Source organism: Sylvia atricapilla, chromosome 6 (assembly GCF_009819655.1).
Source record: "Sylvia atricapilla isolate bSylAtr1 chromosome 6, bSylAtr1.pri, whole genome shotgun sequence".
NCBI classification, from domain to species: Eukaryota; Metazoa; Chordata; class Aves; order Passeriformes; family Sylviidae; genus Sylvia; species Sylvia atricapilla.
Window position 1 is genome coordinate 26,591,322 of NC_089145.1, and position 22,005 is coordinate 26,613,326.

Below are 22,005 nucleotides of genomic sequence, written 5' to 3' on the forward strand. Positions count from 1 at the left end.
TATCCACACCCGAGAAGAAATATACGTCAGGAAAAGCTGTGCAGTTCAGCTTCAAAGGATGAGGTCGGTGATTGCTAACAGCAGGTTTGCCTTTCTGCCCTCCTTCTCTCCGCTGCAGACAGAAGGGGGCTGACGCGCATTCTCCTAGTAGAGTAGTAACTGGAGAAAAACCCCACTAATACAAATAGGGCCACTTCTGTACTGCGTTGTTTGCTGCCGCAGCTCCGTTCAGCGCGGCCGGACCGCGGGCCACCACACAGGCAGCCACACCCGGCACGGACACCCCGCACTTAGGCACCGTCTGCCCCCAGAGGGAGGGAAGTAGGCGCAGGAGCCCCGGCCGCCGCCATGCTGGGTGTACCCAGGCCGGCGTTCCCGCCCTCTGCCGTGTGAGGGCGCCGGGGGCGGCTCCTTTCCGCCGCCACCTTGGGCGTGGCGGATGAGCGGGGCGGGGCCGGCGCCGCTTCCGGGGGCGGCGGTGACGCGCGGGCCGGCGCTCGGCTGCGGGGACGGGCGGGACATGGGAGCTTAAGGGGGTGGCCCGACCCGGCGTGAGGGAGCGGCGGTGGCGGTGCCGGTAGGTGTGTGGCGGGTTGGGCTTTGGCACCGTGCGGCGCCCCGGGTAGGGCGGTAGGCTGTCTGATCCGGTCCGTGTCCTCCTCCGTGCCGCGTAGCGCCCCGGGCGGGCTGCGGCTGCCGGGGGCCTCTGTGGGGCGAGGCGGGCCCGGCGCTGTCCGGCCGCGCTGGGCCAGCGGTTGCCGTCCTGTCTCGGCTGCGCGGGGTAATGGGCCGGCCGGGGGTCCTCTGAGCCCCCGCCTCAGCCGTGGGGTGGCCTGCGCCGTGTGCGGGGGGGCCTCGTGGGCTCGCCCCTACCGAGGGCGGCAGTACGGTGTCCGGGTGGGTTTTATTTGCTTGGTGAGAGCCCGTGAACTGCCCTGTTAGTAGAGTCCAGGAAAAACCCCACCTGTTGTTGCTTCTTCTTAAAGTTATATATTGTGTCCTGTCGCCTTTAGATTAACCTGTAAGGTACTGTAGTGTTAATGTAGTAAACAATAAATGTTGAAGTGCTTTTTGTGCTTCTTTCACTTGTACGTCTCGATACTCCTGGTCCTTCTGGGAAGCTACTGATGAGTCAGCTTTATTTTTTCGCTTTTTTTCCCCCCTTTTTTTCTGTTTTAGTTTCACTTAATGGGAAGTCAGCACATGACTCGGCACTCATACGTAAACGACCTGAAGGAACTTCGGAAATTTCTTTATGCAACCTCTGTAACTGTTTGCCTAACTTTTTATTTGTTCCCTTAAAAAGGACACGAGATGCTCTGTGTTTAGAACTAAGAGTGTTGCTTTACTTCCTCTTCGTAAACAAGCGTGATTCTGTGCTGTAGAGGGAACAGCTATGCAGGACGGTGTTTAGGGACAAAGGAAAAGCCTCTTGTGATATCAATTGCTTACTTGATTGATCTAATTAAGCACTTTATTGCTTATTGGCAGTCTAGTAGCCAGTCTATATGTCTGACCTCCTCTGTGCTGCGGTTTTTGAAGCAGGCTATTACATAGCACAGTTTGTGTCTTTAGGAGCAATGGAATCTGTTACTGTCAGTAAGTGGATCAAAGTTTGACTGTGAGTTTGTATTGGCCAATATCTGATTTGGAGGAGGTTTCATGAGGCTTTTTCAGGGACAAAAGTAAGTTGTTGAGGTGAGTGTAGAACTGAACACCCTGCACAGAGGAGGTGGCATTGGTAGCGCCTATTCTTTGTGCTATCGCCTGTGTGCAGTGTGTTCAGGAAGCTGATAAGGGAAGGCAGGAAGCATGCAGAGTAGTGTCTTGGTCGTGGGCCCTGGCCTCTTCCTCCAGGGCCACAGATGCTTTATTCATTTATCTTGTAGACATAATCGTCTGGAGGAGTACATGCTGGTGCTGATACCTTGTGCCACACTGCATTAGCTGGGCTGAATTTCAGCTAACTAGCAACTAGGATAGCTGTTTGTGTTTAGGAAACATTTTAAAAAAAAACTTTTCTGTTTTAGTGTTATGAAGAATTTAAGAGAACAAAAAAACTTCCATCATTAAACACAAAGCTGTCTAATAAGCTGTCTAATTTTGACCTTTGTAAGCATGCACAGGAAACTCATACTTAACACTCACATGTCTAGGAATATTGTTTCATGAATTCTTCCCGTCTTTTGGGGAAGGCAACAGCTCCTTTTACAAGAGAAGGAGCTGAGAGCATCTGCAATCACCTGAGGCTGTACCAATTCACTGATAGTTAAAAATACAGCTCATGAGATACTGGCTTTCAGTCAGTTGCTGCAACAGCCAAGTTGTATCACCAGCTAGTTCCTATCTTTGTGCTAAGAAGACATAGCCTAGATTTCTCAAGCATACTTGTAGATGCACTGGATAGGCTATTTCCTTCTCCCCCTCAGTTTACAAATTATCAGTGAAGGAGGAAGAGAAATTTGTGATGTTGATTACAAGCATAACTTCACAGCAAAAGGGGTGGGTGCAAATAGAGGACCTTCAGATAGTGAGTAAGGAACTAGTTTATGATATGTAGCAAATGTAATGGATATATGACAAATTTCTGAAAGGCATTCAGCCTATCAGAGGTACAAAACTGCTTGTCAGCCAGAGATGCAGGACAAAAATCTTATCCAGAGTGAGTTTCTGAAAGTGCCAGCAATCAAAACAATATTGATCTGGTGCAGGTAGACCTGTCTGGCTTTAGAAAACTTTTGTCACCCTCTTCCTTTCCAGATGTGGACAGCGTAACTGAGTTGAGCAAGCACTTTAGGAGGCCTTATGGCACCCTGCAGTTAATTTAAATTCATAAAGATCAGTAAGCATTTTGAGTACTTTGGACAGCACAGCTTTAATGTGCTGTGACTGTCATAACACAAGTTATTAAGTTTTCTTTTTTCCTAGAGACAATAAGCATTGGAGTTGCTTCCCAGCTAACTGCTGAAGAAAAGCATATTTAAATCATGTAACTTGCCTGCTGTAGCTTTCATTATCATGAAATCAGAAGTTTACTGGTATTGAAAAAAACCTTGAAAATGCTGTGCAAAGTCACTGTTGTAATGGCTTTTGAAACTTATTTACATTGGAAACTGAGTGTGTTGGTATAAATAGCTGGCTTCCAGTTGGCAAGTAATTCTGTATGAAACGGAAAATGCAAGAAAAACCTTTGGTGGTGCAGTGAAATATTTTAGGCCAATGAGAGAGACAACAACAAAAAAAAGATTTCATGTTAATCTTTTACAGTGTGCTCTGGGACTGTGGGTGACAGAAACTATTATGTTATTGCTGGCAGCTTACAGCAATGCTTTAATCTCGAGGGTCTTTCCATTCAGATGTTTATGACTTCCTCCTCAAACTTTTTAATATGCTTTTAGTCAGGAAATCTAGCCAGTGAACTGCTGTTGGATGAAGTGATACTTCTGTAGCTTTCTGGTCTCAAGCAGATACTTAAACCTGAGGACATATACATGCACCAGGGTATTCCTAACACTGAATTAGCTCGTCTCGCACTATGAAATTTCTGCCTTGGCAGGTGTTAGCTCTCAGTTCAAAACTGGAGTTGGGACAGAACTTTGATCTGGCAAATGTGAGCAGTGCTTTTCCCAAGCAAAAATTTGCAGTGTACTCTCATGGGATCACCCGCTTGCTAATAGAGACCTGGCCATATCCCACAGCAGTCTGTCACCTTCCAGCTTTTTCAAGTTAGATAAGATACCCACTAAAATACTTCAGCTGCTCTGAAGTGAGTGTTGATTAACAAAATTAAGATCTCTAAGCCAGTGATTTTTTTGAATGGACCATGATAAAAAGTGATTGTTGTGTCCCTCGTTATTTTGCAATAACCTTTGCTTCATCTTTTTCTCGGTCCTCTCCAGCCTAACAGTTTCACATAGGAGAGGGAATTGAAAGGTTTTCAGAGTTTTTTGAGCCATGACTAAATGGATGGTAAGGGCTAAGAAAAAAGTCTGGGCAGATATAAATTTGTTTCCTCTTGTTCAGGAGACAGAAGTAACTTAAGCCTAATCCATCCTCAACTGGATTGGGCAGCAATGTCGTAGTTATGATTTGTATTGTAGTGGTGAACTTACAGGGTGCCTTAGCCCAGCATGAGAAGTCTTGGGAAGAGATCTAAAGGTCGGAATTGGAATTTCAAATAGCTCTCTTTCTGTCCCACACAGATAAAGCATGGCAGATAAAGCATGGCAGTAAAAGTCAGGTTCTTATGATTTTCTGGCCATGTATGTATTTCCTTGCTCCTCTGGTTTCTCAATGAATCTTCCTTTTCATAAGGCAGTGATAGTTAAGGTAATGAATGTGCTGTAGTCTGTTTCCTAGTAGGAAAGTTTAATGAGCCTGGTTACTTCAAGAAAATACGTTTTTGTAGCAAGTTTAGTTTTGCATACTCTGCAGGTATCGCCCCTTCCTATGAAAGGGGCAGAAGGGGAGTTGTACTGAAATGTGTCTAAGTGAGCAAATACTATAGAAAACTGATAACAAAAAGTAAACAAAGCTGGCATTGCATCCTTCCTTAAAGGAGTACTGCTTTGTGTTTAGGCACATTAGATTCTTGTTTAAAACTTGCCAGACCAGAAAGAAAATTAAGCAAAAATATTGTTATAATTATGAAATATATTTGTAAGCTGTTATCTTTATTTACTTTGGTGATTTTATGGTTAGGATTTTTTAAATGGTAGGAGAGAGAAAGCAAAGAAAAGTGACATTGATCATCAATACTAAATAAAATGCTTGCCTTAGCAAATGTTATAACAAATGTTATCATAGGCATATCGGTTTTTTTTTCTCTGTATATTTTGTCTTTATTGAGTAATATTAATGCCTTGTGTATAAAATAACTTTGTCATATACTGTTAGCATAAGAGCTGGGTTCCTCAAAGGATGCTTTATGATTCCTAGGCAGAAAGATGGAGAAACAAGTATCCTTTCTTTATGTATGTATACTGTGTTCTGGTGGAACAGCGGAGTTATTTCAATACAAATGGCCTCATCTTGGCTGTTAAAATTTCTTCTGAGGTATCTTGCATGAAAGGCACTGGCTATGTTCAGCTGTTCCAATTAGGCCTGCAACTACTGTGTGTATTTACATCTTCAGAAACAGCCTATTTTGGAAATGTTTGGTTAGTTTTAAATTGGTGTTGTGTGATTATTTTTTTTTATAGTGTTTTATACTGCTGTGGGTGAGAAGTCTTTAATGCCTAGTGTTATAAATGATTAGAAGCCAATTCAAAATAACAGAATTTATTTAGCAAATTTCCAAAACCAAATTTAAAAGTCACAATAAATTGGGACAACATCGATTGAATGCTGGGTGGGCAGAGTGACGGTAACAACAGTACCATCTAACCTCAGCCACACACACTCAGTCCCCGTGTAAGGTTTTTATACAGTTTATTTGTCCTGAGGCTAAGTCCATTGAAAGTCCAAATATTCATGTATCTCTTTATTTCCAAGCGAGGTCTTGAAAGGGGTTCCCGTAAGTATGAAAAGGTGTTGATAGTCTTCCTGGATCTCGTCTTTGGGGTGCTAATTTGGTCATCGTCCGGGATCCTCTATCAAGATTGATATCAGATGTCGAGGAGCTGTGGAGTGGAGGCCCATCCCTGATGAATGGGCCATCTCCAGTCCGGCCATGTCATTTCTGTTGCAGATGTTGCGGTTTCAGAGCTTGTACCACAGGTCTTGGCATCTCGGAGATGCCCTGGAGTAGCTTTTTAATAGACCAAGTCTTTGATACACGAATTTATCCATTACATTTACCACACTAGGGAATGTGTTTTTCTAATCTGCCTTGTGGCACTAATTGCCTCTGCAGAGCTACTGTGTAGGTTACGTCTGTGCTTACAAAAGCAATACTTCAGACTAATGGGAATAAAACTATGGATTTTTTGAGTCTAATGCATTTGGCTTGGATATTTGACTTTAAATAGGCATTATGATCAAACTAATCCAAAGAACATGCTTTCTTATGTCTGTCTTATTAAGAAAATCTTAATATGTCTCAATATGTCTCTCTAATGGCAATGTTTGAAAAGTGAAGGTGGGTAAGCTTGTCAGGAAGCCTAGAAAAAAGAAAGAAAGGTTCTGTCATTTTTCAGTGACGGTGACAGTAAGACCTCAAGAAATTATCAGAAAAGTTCAACAAATAGCTGAACTCTTTATCTATGATAAAAGGTTGTCAGAATGTTTCTCTTAACTAAGTGTTCTGAGTGGTTTTACTGAGCTTATTCAAACACAGGTCATTTATCCTAGCAATTATATGAGCCATCACTTTAAATTATGGTTTCATCTCACAAGAGGCAAAACTCTACAGGTCCAAATATAAGCATCAGATGATAAGCACATGCATACCTCACCTTTGAAGAATCCTGGAAGTAACTTTTTTCCCTTTGTCTCTGCTGTGTTGGAAGGGTTTTTTATTGCACATCTTGAAGCTGGATTTCTTCATTGTTGAGCCAATTTATAAACAGTTTCAAGACCAAATATGATTGATTTAGGGCAAAAATGAGTGAAATGCTGTGCATTTCTATAGAACTTCTTGCTTACTGGAAATGGAGCTGTTCAGGAAGATATGAGCAAGCTAGGGAAAGCCTGTCTGTCAGCTGTTGGAACTGGTTCACTGACGACACAAAGCTGGGAGGAGTGGCTGATACCCCAGGGGGCCGTGCTGCCCTTCAGAAGGCCCTTGACAGTCTGGAGAGATGGGCAGGGAAGAACTGTCTGAAATCCAACACAGGCAAATGCAGGGTCCTGCACCTGGGGAAGAATAACCCCAGGTACCAGCACAGGCTGAGGGCCGACCTGCTGGAAAGCAGTTCTGCCAGGGGGAGCCTGGGGGAGCCTGGTGGACAACAAGGTATCCCTGAGCCAGCAGTGCCCCTGTGGCCAAGAAAGCCAATGGGATCCTGGGGTTCATCAGGAAGAGCATTGCCAGCAGTTCCAGGGAGGTGATCCTGCCCCTCTGGCAGCCCTGGTGAGGGCGTATCTGGAGCTCTGTGTCCACTTCTGTGCTCCTCAAGAGAGAGATGCAGATTCTGGAGTGGGTCCAGAAAGGGGCTATGAAAACGATTAAGAGACTGGAGCATTGCTGTCATGAGGATAGGCTGAGGGAGCTGGGCCTGTTCAGCCTTGAGGAGAGACAGCTGAGAGGGGACCTCATCAATGTCTGTCAGTGTCTCAAGGGATGGTGTCAGAGGATGGAGCCAGGCTCTGTGCGGTGGTGTCAAGCAACAGGACAGGAGGCAGTGGGCAGAAACTGATACATGGCAAGTTCCACCTGAATATGAGGAAAAGCGTCTTTACTGTACTGGTGACTGAGCACTGGAACAGGTTGTTCAGAGAGGTTGCTTAATCAGTAAAAATAGGTACTTTCCTCCCTGTCCCAGGTTTACTGGTCTTTAGCTTTGCAAATCACCCTGAAGGGTGCTCCCAAATCCTGTGAATGGAAAGATAGCTCACTGATTATACACTGAAGTTGGACTTGTGAAAACAGAGTTATTTGGAGCCCTTGTGTGAGAAAACTTAGTTTTTGCTATAAAAAAAAAAAAAAAAAAAAACAAAAAAAAACCAAAACCACACACCCACAACAAAAACTTTCATTGACATCTACTTTAGAAAAATCTCCTAGAATCATAGTCTCAGGCTATGCTAGGTGCTGAAGACCAAACTTGCTGAAATGTTCTTTAAATCTTAAAGTATATCAGCTGTAAGGGATTTAAGTCTCTTGATTTTCAGTTCACCATCAGAGTTATGCACACTTCCCGTGAAAAGCTGTGGGATGACAGTTGGGCAATTCTGCATAAATTTACCCTCCTAGGAGCAATTACTTATGTTATATATTCTAAAATACTGATCAGGTAGGGGACAATGGATCAAGTCAAGCAGGATATTCATGTGAAACATCAAGGATTAGTTTAAAATTAAGGGGGAGAATTTTTTTTGCAAAAATATCCTCTTATTTCTCTGCCTATCTCATTAAATTCTTGTATAGCCTGTGAGGTGTGTTTTCCCATTGCTAGGAATGCTGGCTTTATTACCATAAAAGGCAACAAAAATGCAGATTCTTAGCTCTGAAAAACCCATCTCTGATAGGAATACACTTATTGATGGGATTGCTTATTCATCTTGTATTTTAGGCAAAATGTCTATCTTCTGTTCATAGCAAAAGGCAAATCATGGCATGTTGGAACTTCAGTTATGACCCTGTGTTTGGTATGAGAAAGGTAGATTAGAAAACCTTTGCTACAGTTGCAGACATACCAGTTAAAACTTTTGTGGATCCTTTTACATTTGAGGAATTCACCATGCAATAACAACAACCATTTCTAGAGTGTTACTTGGGGTCATTTTGCATGGTATTTCATCTGTGAGAATGTTTCCCCTTTTTCTGACTATTGAAATTCTGCAATGGAAATGGAAAGAACACCTAAAGTTCATACTAATAAGTTAAAGGTCTTAATGAACTTATTTCTGTAATACTGGGCAAATCAGTGTGTGTTTCCAGCATGGAGAAGCTTGTTATTTTAAGACTTTACTTCCTGGTTTTTACCTATCTAACAGCAGAATTTTTTCAAAAATGTCTAGGATGCCAAATCTTGGAAAGGAAACTGCTTCATATACTGATTGTTCCTATATTTCTTTTAGCTCCTCAGTTGTGTCATATGAGTTCATTGAATAATTATTTTAGTGCCTTCTAGTCCTAATGAAATGTTTTACTATGCAGAATAAAATGTGTACGTTCTCCTTCTTTGAATTATTTCCTACTTTCAACTCAAAATACTGATGAAAGGATAATTCTGATGCTTACTTGGTATCTGTTATTACAGGGGGAAGGTTCTCATTTACGTGATTACTTACAAGTAGTATTTCCTCATCATGGATGAGCTATCACCTGAAGAAATTCAGCTGAGGGCCAACCAGGTCACTGATGAGGTAAATATTATAGGAAGACATCTGGGATTACACTACTTGTCTGAGAAGATTACAATATCTTCTAAAAATAAAGACAGACGAGGATAACAATTCTGCGAGGGTTTAGCTGAATGTTTTAAATTTTCACTTTAGTTGGTGAATACTGGTGTGAAGACTACTCCTAAAATAAGAAGGAATTTTAACTGCTGAATTTTAAAGTCTTGCTTACTGAACTGAGTACTGATCACCCAGTCCTGATTACTGATATGATGGAATTTGGTTACCTACAGCGTTTTTAATTGTAGTGATACTTCATGGCTTTCTTATTTAATTAAAATTCATTTGAACGTGTCATCTTTTATAATGACTTTCCAACAGGATAAGAAAAATAATAGCAAGGATTAAAAACCAAGAAAAACTAATGTGCTGCCACTATGAGCATGTTGTAGCATGTATTAAGTATAGACAAAGTGATGAACCTTTTGTATACTGTTGCCTTACCACAATGACCTGGCAGAGGGACTTTCAGACACTGATATGTGTGTAAGTAATTAATGCACTCATTTTAAAATTCTCTTTCTAGTCTTTGGAAAGCACAAGGAGGATTCTTGGCTTGGCCATTGAGGTAAGAAAAAGTTTTTGAGTTGTCTGGAATTATTATGAAAAGCAGCATGCTAACTGTAATTTTAAGCAGTTGTTTGTCTTTTTCAAGACACATTTCATCATTAGAAATTGCTGCTACAAGTAGTAGCATTGGAACGACATGGCCTTCATGATTTTCTCATTACATCAGATTACAGACGAGTCAATATCCTTTTTACCTCTTTTAGGCAAAAGGATCTAATCTCCAAATGCTACAGATCAGTTGTAAAGAGTCTTCTGATGGCCAGTTATGTCTTTGGCTGTTGCATAATTTATTTTTCACAACATCTATCTTTTAGCTCACTTTGTCTGTGGACAGTGTGGGAATGTTTTGCTGTGAGGACTGTAAGGCTCAGTTGAGTGGGGTAGTAGAGTACAACTGCTCTTGTTTCTGAACACGTAATTCTGCATACATCTTCAATCTGTTCATCAGTTTTAACTGATAATGAAACTCTTAACACACTTTTACATGACTTGAAGCAAACCTGTGTTTTGGGTTTATCAAAGTGAAGCTCTATGAGGAATCTACTCTTTTGCACAGTTCTGGCTTGCTGAAGATGCTACTGTTATCATTGAGGCATTTGAGTCACCATAGCTTGATGCATTCTTCTCACACACAGGAGTTAAAAACATGTCATAAGCCAAAATAATAATAATGATATCTCTTGTTATCATAGTTTGGTGATTCATTCTATGCTACCAGTTTACAGTAAAGCATGGGTGCAACTTGCTTACTAGATCCAAGACTGAGCCAGCAAAGAGCTCTGTTATAGTATATTCCTCACTGCTGAGTTCTTAGGAATGGTTGTGCAGGCTTTGTTCTGCTTTCTTTCATTCCAGCTCCCAGGGCTAAAGGTCTTGTATGCCCTTTTGAAGGACTAGGGATGAATGAGCCAAATGCTCCTTCTCAAAATGAAGCACAGTTAGGTTTACTTTTCCAGCTAGATATTGTCACAGTTCAATCTGAGTATTACAAGAAATTTTATCATCTTGTAATGGAAGAAAAACCTCACAGAAATGCCATAAAAACCCTATTAATTGAGAGAGTGTAACAGGTAAGGTGATTATCAGCCTAACATAGCTTATAATTTAAGACTTCTAATAGCTTTACTATAGAAGTTATTTCAAGTACAGTGCTTTATAATAAACTTGGTTGGTTTATCAAAATTACTATCCAGACCTTCTGATTTTGCACTGTAATCTCATTTTATATCTGCAACTAAATTTCTTTCTGCAGTCCCAGGATGTTGGCATCAAAACAATTGGCATGTTGGATGAACAAGGAGGTAAGTTCTTCCCTAACACTAAAACCCAATCTTAGAATGTACATGTAAGAAAAGAATTATCATAAAACAGTTGCTCATGAAACTAAAGGCTTATTATTAAAGACTGTTTAGGTGAAAATGAGATTTCCTAGTTGGTTATTCTTGTGTATTTTTAGTGTTTAAAAGAGGTTTTAAAGTCGTTCAGAGGTAATAGTTACAATGTAATGCTGCTCTGCTACAGAAGAATGTAACTAGTTGCATTTATTCTAAAAGTAGCAACAGAAATGCTACTCTGAGGATAGGGAAGATATTTGCATAGTACACCAAAACCGCTCGCTCACTGAATATCTTTTTTAAAAGAAAAGAAAAAAAAACTCCTAGAAGGCAGGAAAGAGAAGTCATTAGTCTTGGTATAAAGATAGAACTGAAACTTGTCTGCTATCAATCCGTGTTTATTCAGGTTACTTGTTTCTCTTCTAGAACAACTAAATCGTATAGAAGAAGGCATGGACCAGATAAATAAAGACATGAGAGAAGCTGAGAAGACACTGACAGAGCTCAACAAATGTTGTGGGCTCTGTGTCTGTCCTTGTAACAGGTCAGTTATATTGGTACTTGGACCTGGAGTTCTAGAGTATTCCCAGTATCTACTGTATGAGGAGATATTAACTAATTAAGAGCTAATTAAAAAATGCTGAATCTGTACTGAAGTTGATTGTTTTGGTTTGTAGAGCTGCATCCTTTTAAAACTGTATGAGAATAACTGAAGCTTACTTGTATCTAATCATACATTGTGCCCCTTTTACTGTAAATATAGCTCCTATATAACATCCTGCACGGTTGTGACCTAATCTCTTTAAGGCTTCTATTTAGTAGAAGGCTATTTATGTCTATGCAGATGAGACCAAATTGGACTGCAAATAGATATATGTAAGTGCCTGTCTGCTAGAAATTTGATTCCAAAAAGAATTTTTTCACAACAGTACTTTTGTACTAATTTAAAAGCAAGTCAACTTAATGTTTTGGAGAAGGAAATTAATATTGATCCCCTAAGTATTTGAAAAATATTCATGCTTTAGAGAGGGTGAGAGTAGGAGAAGAGAGTAGATACTTGTGTTAAAGCTTTAATCTTTTCACTAGTGACAGCATAAATTCTTGCAGACCTTCTTCACAGTACCTTTATAACATCAGTGTTATGGTTGCCATATCTAAGTCAGTTAAGTAATCTAATCTTGTATAGCACTTGATTTCTACTTTTAAACAAGTAAACAGCCTGAACAATGTCAGAATTATTTTTGATGATGTCCTAGCTTTACCTTTAAGCAGTAAAGTACCCAATTGTCTGTATTAATTGGATGTGATCATAGCCCTTCCAAATGAAGGAGACATAAATTGAGTATGGTGACTAAAGTGAATAGTGTGTGTGTGTTGGTTGGTTTTTGCTCTTTAGCATGAGCAAAATCAGTTATCATTCAGTTGAGAAGTAGCAGAAGCTTAGGTAAAAATTCCTTGGAGTAGCTGAGTCTACCTAACCAACAGAATAGCACTTTAAAGGTAATTTAGGATAGATATGAATCTAACTTCTAAGGCTAAAAGTCTTAGTGCATTTTCTAGGGACTAATGCAGATGTCCTGACCTCTAGATAGGTGTGCTCACTGCTTTAGATTAGTTGGCTCAAGCTGGTGGACTTTGAGCACTTTGACACACTCAGTCTTTGTTTTCTGTAGTTGTTAGTCTTATTACACTGAAGCTAAGCAGTTTATTGACACTGTGCAAGCCCAGGATTTGTGAACTCTTGTGGCACTCCAAGTACACAGATAAGGAGAACAGAAGTAGTTGTGTGTAAAACTGGACAGTAATGTACAGAAAAAAATGGGTGAGAAGAGGGCAGCAAAGAAGAGTGTCTTTTATGTATTTACTGGCACACCAACCCTTTTGTCAATGTCAGATTTATTTGTCAACCAGTTACCTCTGTAGCTTTTCTTATTTTTCATAAAAGCATAAAGCTAAGTAAGCTAAATCACAACGCTTGCTGAATTTTTGTGGAAACACAAAATATCAGCAGTTCTTTTATACAACCTATGTACTAATAACAATTCACCTTTTTGTTGATCTTTACTATGCTTTCTTCTCTATTCTCTCCTAACACTGATGCTTGCTTTCTAAAAATGAAGACTAGGATAAGAAGCTGTATTCACTTAAACTGGTGAAAGTGGATTTTAGGACAAGGTCAGTGTTAGTAGTGCAGATGAACATTTAAGCAGCTGTCTGAAGTGATGTTTCTGTTGCATTTGTGCTTGCACGTGCATGGTCTGTCTGCATGCAGTTCTCCCTTTGACTGTGATGTTTTGTAGTAGTGATGTGAGTAGAAAATGTCCATTATTGTAGAGGGTATTGTTAGCTGTGGAAATGGTGAAAAACTGCTTGAGCCATTGCTGGTTTGACAGGTTATATAAATTGTCTTAGTTTTGCAGAAATGAAACTTGAGAAATGTGAACGTATAGTCATCTGAAAAACAGCTCTTAAAAATAGGTGGTGAGAAGTTTTCTTCTTAACTGTGCTTACTTTGAACAATAATTTTTTTTCTGGCTGTCTACTTCACAGGTGCAACTAGTCTTCAGGTCACTTGTTTTCTGTTAACAAAGTCCTCACGGTTGCCTCTGGCACCTAAGACTTTGCTTCTCCAGGAACAAATCATACAAAGATCTCTTACAGTTATGGCTTTAATATAAATGAGATTAAAACATAATACTCAATCAAGTTTTGCAATAAACTTAGAGATCTTTAGGTCTGTGTATGTGCAAGGAGTTAGAATGGACTAGTTTAGGTTTCTTCAGGGTTTTGTTGGGTGCAACATTTCCATTATGAACTGAGAAATTATGCTATTTTTTCCCCTTGATATATTCATTCTAGATTACTTCTTGCAGGATCTGACCTATGAACCAAAATTTCCCATACTGAATATATAAGCACCAGTAGAATGAGGAGGACTACTTACTCATTACAGCTAATTTCACAACTCTTCAAATGTCTAAGTCCAGGTTACTGAAAGGCGTCATATGGAAATGGGCTGCCTGTGACTGCAAAGTTAGATGTAGTGAGAGACACTACAGATTTCCCTTCACAGGTAAAGAAGCAGGAAAATGGCAATGTCTGGATTGTGTAGCTTAAACCTGAAAATGCCACAAAACAAGGTGAACATGAGAATATTCTCAAAGTAAGTTCTTTAGGATTCATGGGAACAGACACCAATTTAGATAAGGTTATTTTGTTAGGTTTTCTTCACCTCTTGCTTTTGTAGCTTGGTGATTCTTGAGATTGCTTTTGTGTCAGTGTGCCTTTTTTTTTTTTTTTTCTGCTATGAATTACATGGAAAAAGTATAATGGTAAGTTGGTTTATTGATCTAATGGAGTTAGTACAATTGAATTACAGAATGGAAGAGCTGCTTAAACATGACTACTGTTAGTTCACAATCAAAGTAAACATGAGAAACATTAACTTTTTCTGTTGCCAAGTAATTTTGTTAATGTTTGATTTAAAAACCAGTAGCAATTAATGGTTTTCTTGCATAGTACGTATTTGTTTGAGGTAGTTTTTGCATTCATCCTTATCTCTCTCTGAAAGGTAACTGATCTTGACTCTAGATTAATTCTTTTATAAGTGCTACTCTATTTTATGACAGGGTAAGCTTTCCTGTGACTGTCATAAGCTTCTGTCCTCTGGTAAAGTATTGCCTTAAGCAGATTACTGTTCTTGTATTAAAGCTTAAGACCAAAGTAATCACTGCCCTTAGAGTAGCTCAGTTGTGTTTGTACTATTGAGATACAAGAACTTGTATTGGATAGACAAAGTTTTATCTGTAAGAAATTTAATCTCTTTTGGGTACAAGACAAATGTTTCTGACAATTCTAGATTCTAAATACTGAATTTCAGTCAGGAGGCCACATTTCTGATGGAGTGGTTCAGATTTTTTTATTTTTATGGAGTAGGACAAAGAACTTTGAAGCCAGCAAAGCGTACAGAGCAACCTGGGGAGATGGGACGGAGAACTCAGCTGATCATGTGATATCCATGCAGCCAAGAAGTATAAATCGGCAGCAGCCTCAGACTTCTGGAGGACCAAGTGGTGGATATATTACAAGGTTTGCTTGTTCATATTCCTCAATCACAAATGCACAAATCCTGTTAATAGCTGTCAGCTTCTTTCAGATGCATTTTAGGTCAAGTTGCTGAATAGAAAAATTTTTACTATCGTTTGGAGGAATTGTTACTTCTTGGAGAGGACATGGCAGACACCTACACCTTCAGTAGTGTAGTGCTCATCTTACACTTCTATTACTTTTACATTGTGGTGGTATTGTCAGTCTGTTTCTGGATGTGAGAACTATAAGGCTTAGTACTTTGTTATTGAGGAGACTGTTAAAAATAGCAAGGCCTATTACTGTCATAAAGTATATTTGAGAGAAACTCACATCTTAAACGTCTGATAACTATGTTAATTTTTAAGGCTATTTTTGTGGCCAGCTTAGCACTTTTTTTGATGGATGCTTGCTTGAATTACAGAGGGTTTTAAAAGGGGAAAAACATAACTTGGTTTTAAGGCATAGTGCGATAAATGAGTTCTACTAGAGTAAATTTTGGCTAGATAAAAGCAAGTTCTTGATTCTCGAAACATGTCTTAATTATTTGAACAGGATAACAAATGATGCTAGAGAAGATGAAATGGATGAAAATCTTGCTCAGGTTGGAAACATTCTTGGGAATTTAAAAAACATGGCTTTGGATATGGGCAATGAGATTGATGCCCAGAATAAGCAAATAGACCGGATAAATGTAAAGGTAAGTGTCGAAGGTGTTGTCTCCATTCAGTTCAGAGGCTGTAACTGAGGGGTTATTAGGAATGCACTCACTGTATTTGCAGTGGTAAAGTTATGCCATCCTCTAGGTTACAGTGATTTGAACAAGGAAGATATCAATACATATAGGGTATATAGCTTAAAATTCAAATACTTGAGTGACTGGAAACCTAAATGTACAGCACAGATTACTACTTACTCTGAAAACTAATAAACTTCATGGGATCAAAAGCACAAACATTTACTGGAGGTATACCTGGGAGATTGCTGCTCACAGAATTTGTTTGGTGGGTTTTTTTTGTTTTGTTTGTTTGTTTTGTTTTGTTTTGTTGTTGTTGGGGGTTTTTTTGTTTGGTTGTTTGGTTGGTTTGGGTTTTTTTGTTTTGTTTTTTTTGTTTTGTTTTGTTTTTTGGTTTTTTTGTTGGGTTTTTTTTGTTTGTTTGTTTGGTGTGTGGGGGTTTTTTTGGGGTTTTGTTTGGTTGGTTGGTTGGTTGGTTTTTTCCTTGTGGTAGAGAATAGCATTTTTAACAATACCAAGGCTCTTCTGGAACTCCTAAAAAGTCACTAATGAATGTAAAGTAAAGCACAAGTAATTCATTGCCTTAATTCTTGTGGACAAATTAATATTGGAGCTGAGGAAACTCTGGAATAATGGAGTTTGTAGGTGCACAGGGAAGTGGTCTGCACATGAAGTTAGTCATAGTAACTTCCTTTTTTAATATAGTTTTATTACCCGAGTGTTAGCTTCTCCAAACAGATTAAGCATAGATAATATGTTCTGGGGAGGTTTCTTTCAAAGGGAGCTTTATGAGAATGCTAAGTCTATTTTAGAACTGCCCATTTTCTGAAATGAGTAGAAGTTATTTTAGAGGCATCCTGGTTGAGAAAGGAAGCAAAACCTTTAATGAATAGTGTGTATTAAGGATTTCAAAAAGTAGAAATGAACACTCATTACTGTGAAATTATAGTATTAAGACAAAATGGGAATTTAAACATCTCACTGAAATGTACAGTAGGGTTAAAAGCAAGAGAAATGGAATTTCCCTAGTTTGTCAAAAAAGCTAGTTGTGCCTATGTCAACATCTCAATTTTGTCCAGTAATTAAGGGCTTGTGATATTGATAAGGCAAATCAACATGATTTTATGGAGAGTCCCATAACTGTTTCCTTAAACTGCACAACTGTTTATCATGTTAAAAAGTTAGACAGTTTAAAGTACACTAGAAAATTTCTTGGAGTTTAAATTGAGGTATGAAATTCTTGTAACTTATAAAGCAAATTGAAAACTGCCTGCTCAAATAAACTGCAAGTAGGAATTACTGGTTTTAGTAGTAGTGTTTCTAGTAGATTTAAGCATTTGTTTTGGTCTGATGCTCTTTTGGTTTAGTAATTTGAATAAATCTTGCTGATGAAGTCTTACTGATTATTAAAATACAGTGTATACACATTAGAATTGCTTTGCAGACCAGAATAAAAATCAAAGTGCAATTCCTGGCTTTGAGACTGTCAACTTGTCTCAGGATGTTTAAAATAATCCTTTCGTGCTGATAACTTATTAAATCTAGTGAACAGTATGGAAACCAAACCAAATGTTGTCTGTAAATCCCCAAACAACAGTATCATGTAAAGAAACAAAGATGAGTATTAAGCTTAACTTCAGAATAAAATTGATACTTCTATTTTTTTAAAAAAAATCTGACTCACCAGGGAAATAGACTTGACTGGGTGACTTTTGAGAGTATTATGCAGGACTCCTAGTCTGAATAAACCCATAATGAAACTTAGATTACTAGATTTTTCTTAGACGATCTAGTAACTAGATTAGTGTTTCCAAAGTGCTGTGAACAGATTTGAGTCTCCCTTTTCTATAGTAGGTTTTTGTCCCTCCCTTCCCCTTGACCCAAAAAGCAGGAAGGAGGTAAGAACTTGAACTGCAAGTGTGCTCTGCCCAGCCCATTGCAAGACAAAGGTGTGAAAAGGCACAGGTTGAGCTTCTTAGGAGATACACTTCTAAGTGAGGGCAGAGGCTGATTTTTTGTGCTTGTTACACTTCCTACACATTCCCCAGAGCACATGGCATAATTGGGGAATTACTCATGACTCCTTATCATACCTTTCAGTAAAACTGTATTTTGACACTTGCTCAACCTAGATACTGTAACCTAACTTTTGATACTTTATTATAGTAAATTGAACAATAATGGAATCTAAAGCTTGTTCTTACAAATACCATATACAGCACTAGGACACTGGAGGGCATGTGAATGAAAACTGTGGATTTTCACTAAGCAAAATAAATCTGACTTCATGCCCATAGGCCCAGTTTTGACTATTACTTCTAGTTCAGAGCAACCTTGTTGCTCTGTACAGATCCTTAAGATGTCTCAACACTGGGAGAGAATTTTATTCTCTTGTTTTATTAACTTCCTGACCAGCTGAGGCAAGCTGCTGTGTTTTCAAAGTCAGCTAAATAGTAAAACCCTTTTCTCTTGGTTGTTTCTGCCAAAATTGACAGCATATGCTGTCTAGGGGGGGAAAAAAAATTACTTCCTGCATAAAGAAGTTGCTCCCCTTCTCTCTACCACAATGATGATACCTTGCGATTCAGAAGTTTACATCAGTTTGAATTTTCAAATTGTTTTGCACCAAGTCTGCCAATGACCTATGAATTTCTCTCTTTCAGGCTGATACAAACAGGGAACGCATTGAACAAGCGAACATCAGAGCCAAGAAACTAATTGAAAATTAAAGCCTGCTGTCATTGTTCAGTGACAGCCTCTCCAGCTGCAAGCCACCATATTCATGGACCTGTGAAATTTCTACTCTGAAATATAAGAGGGGCTGGGAAAAATGAAGCAGTACCCCTTCTGTAGGGATTAGTTTTCTTTTATTGCTTCATGTAAACATGGCCTTGACTCCACGAAAGCAGCCAACTTCCTTTTACTCATCTGCCTTCACTTTCTTTAAACTGCTCAGGGCTAAAAGTGTTAGGGCTTTGAGAATCTTCTTGCATGTTTTATTCCTCTTCCTAGTTTTTTTTTTTATTATTTTTTAAATATATTATTTTCCTGCACCGAAAATTTAGTCCTTTATTGAAATTGAACAAGCAGGGTAACCTGAATTCACAGTTGAGGAAAGTTGGAGAGGGCACTTTGCACTGTTTGAAATACCTCATAAGTTGAGTGTCTTCACTAAAATAGGGACTAGGTGAACATTGTCTCATTTGTATCTCTAGCATCTAACCATAGTTTTACAATCCAAACCACGATTGGTTTGGACTTGGATTTGTGGATCACAGAATTGAAGAGGCCCATTACTTATAACTTGTGGGTTGAGGGCTTTAAACCACTTCCTAACCACACAAACTTTAAGGTAATGGTAACCAGAGGGATATACAGGTTTCCATTTCTTTACTGTAAATTGACATCGGTTTGGAGGCCATGACTAATCATGCTGCATTGTTCTGATAATATTTGTTGTGTGTATATATATAATCTGATCTAAACCCCATGCACACAAGTAGAAGATAAAACTATCTCCCGAGGTATTTATTTGATGGAAAACACCCCTCATCTAAAAGTTAACTTCTAAGTGTTTGAATGATGCATCTGAACTGGAAGAAACTGAGTAGAAAAGCATGCAGTTTGCTTGCATATCTTATTCTCTTTTGGCCAGTTTTCACTGGATTTCAGTTTATGCCTTTCTCCAGTGCAAATAATGATTGACATCTGGTGCAGAGTTTGCTCTCAGCAGTGACTTTGGGGGTGCATCTTAAAACTACCAAAACCAGAGAAGCTTATTGTGAAACTTCTTTGTCACAAGTCTGGAGGAAGCAGTAGCTATTTATGAACTGTATGCTAGTTCTAAATAAACTAGTTCTAAATAGATTACTGACTGGTTTATTATTGCAGACTTCGGGACTAGCAATTGGAAATATTACATATCCCAAGTTGCTTGCAAATAAAATGTTCTTACTCTGTTGCAGAATACAGCAGTTTCTTACCAGGTGAGGTAAAGCACTCCCCTGTGAAGAAAAATAATTTGGCTTTATGGTAATATAAAAAGATTTTCTTGAAATCTTAGTAGTAATTAAATTGCAAGTGACTTTGATTATTTTAACTCCAGCCAGCAATATTTTATGCCTCTTTTAAAGCTGAAAATTATGCTTTGGGCTAGCCCATGATACTCGGTGTTGGATGGCAAAAATCTTTAAACAAAATTGATGGACAAATATTTGAAACTATTGGCATTAAGGGGTGTTTTTTTGAAGGACTATCCACAACTACCTTGTAGCCACTAATACTGAATTCAAGAGTCAGAGATGACACTAATCCACCAAAATGCAAGACACTGTTTATTAAGCGTTCTGTTTTCTTTTTAGTAGAAATACAGTCAGTGTTACCAGTATATTTTCAGTTGGCTCCCAGGACAACTTGATATTTAAAGAAAAAAGAACCAAAACCAAAAACCACACGCACAAAATCCCACAACAACCCACCAAACAAAAACCTAACCAAACAAAAAAAACCCTAAACAACTGACCAAAGGATGGGGCAGCTGCATGTAAAAATAGGCCAGTGGCAGTTTGCCTTATGTGAATAAGGTAAAGTAATTTTTAGGGGACTAGATACTTGAGTAATGTGGGTTGGCTCCTCTCTAGCTTCTGGTAATTGTTGGAATGCTAAGGAATTTCAAAAGTTCACTAGCTACCAAATCAGTAAATGAAGATTATGTGCTTAAAAATGCAAGTAGCAAAAAAGTATTTTTAAGAACATTGCATAGTAAAATTTGAGCAGCTACCTGCACAGGGACTTTGTATGCCCTTTTCTCTTTCTTAAAAACGTTATATTAACTTAAGGAATATTTGCTGCTAGTTGTGAAAGCAAAGCATATGTTATTTAATTACGATTATCTCCTGGAACAGAAGACTGAAATGGTTACCTTACTCTGCTTACACAGTGCAAGCCTGCTCTGTAGCATTTGGACATTGCACACAGTGGAATGTTTTTCTCCCTTGCCACTGCAAGTCCTTGCTCTTGACTTGTGGGAGCTCTAATCATAAATGAGCATGTTGACTGATAAAAGTCTGTGATTGGTATATCAAAATTGTAATATTACAGTCAATACCACGCAGGAAAATAATTTCTGAGACTCTTGAGTATTATCAGAGTATCAATACTATTTTCTGATGCAGCAAGAGCCAAATCTGTGAGGGAGTTGGTGCCTTTATGTTAGTCAAAAACATTTTGCTTCTTGGATGTCTTACTGTTGTCTATAGAATAGATGCTTAATTTCTCTATCTATGGTATGAAATTGACACTTGTACATCTTTGTATGTCTGAATACTATTAAGAATGAAGGTTTACAGTTTCTGCTTTTGATTGTGAAACTATATATTGTGCACAAAAAATACATACTTTTACAACTGAATGTGTTTTAAAACTATGTTCTCTTAGAAATGTCTTTGTTTAGTTTCCTGTCCTTGAAAAACTTGGCAGAACTAGTTGCTTCTATTTAACTAGGAAGTTCCTCATCTATTTTTATTTTGCAGAAATCCAAATGCTAAAAAAAGAATGGGTGTGGTTGGGAGGAGAGGAGTATCGTGGTCTTTAACACTCTAGTTTTGATCCCCACATAATCAACATCTCTGAAATTCAGACAGTGAACTGTGTCCATCTCTTCTTTGAAAAATCATGACATACATGGGAATATAGTTCAGAATGATAAAGGAACAAAGTAAAATTATTTGAAACTTTCTGGTTAAGTATTGGTAACAGATGCCTAGCAAATAACTAGTCCATTAAATGGATTACAGTGATTTAACCTACTGCCAACGCAATTTCTTTTGTGAGGCAATTTAAATTGTATTTTCTCTCATACCAGAGCCTCGGATTTGCAGAACACTCTTAAGGGGGAGGAGGTATTGGGGGAAAGAGACTTGTTGACTTGCAGTAGTTCTGAGCTGCAAGAGAAACTAGCATACCTGGGAAGAGCTTGGAAAAAGAACTTCTAATATATGATCAAATATCTACCAGTAACTAGGAAAAGAAACTAAGGATAGCCTGCTTCATAATGATTATAAGGAGTCAGCACGTGTCCCATGGGCACACTTAAAGGACAATAACTGGTAAATTAAAGCTAGTCTGCTCCTTGATGAAAGATGGCTTTTTAGCATAACAGTAACTGTACTATGAACTGCAGCACGTGCTGCTTGTACAGCTACTTGCAGAGCTCGCCTCTGTGAAGGCAATATGGTGAAACAACTCACTGTTCACACCACACAGTGACTGCAG

At 38.8% G+C, this 22,005-nt stretch overlaps 1 protein-coding gene across 1 annotated transcript; it reads left to right on the plus strand.

Moving 5' to 3' along the window:
- The first annotated feature begins 459 nt into the window (after window positions 1–459).
- Window positions 460–21,142, plus strand: SNAP23 (synaptosome associated protein 23). Its single transcript, XM_066321260.1, has 8 exons — window positions 460–577; window positions 8,865–8,970; window positions 9,533–9,574; window positions 10,829–10,877; window positions 11,337–11,454; window positions 14,847–14,999; window positions 15,552–15,696; window positions 18,396–21,142. Exons 2-8 carry the CDS (start codon window positions 8,914–8,916, stop codon window positions 18,459–18,461), a joined length of 630 nt encoding a protein of 209 aa, XP_066177357.1. The 5' UTR covers window positions 460–577; window positions 8,865–8,913; the 3' UTR covers window positions 18,462–21,142.
- Window positions 21,143–22,005: the final 863 nt, after the last annotated feature.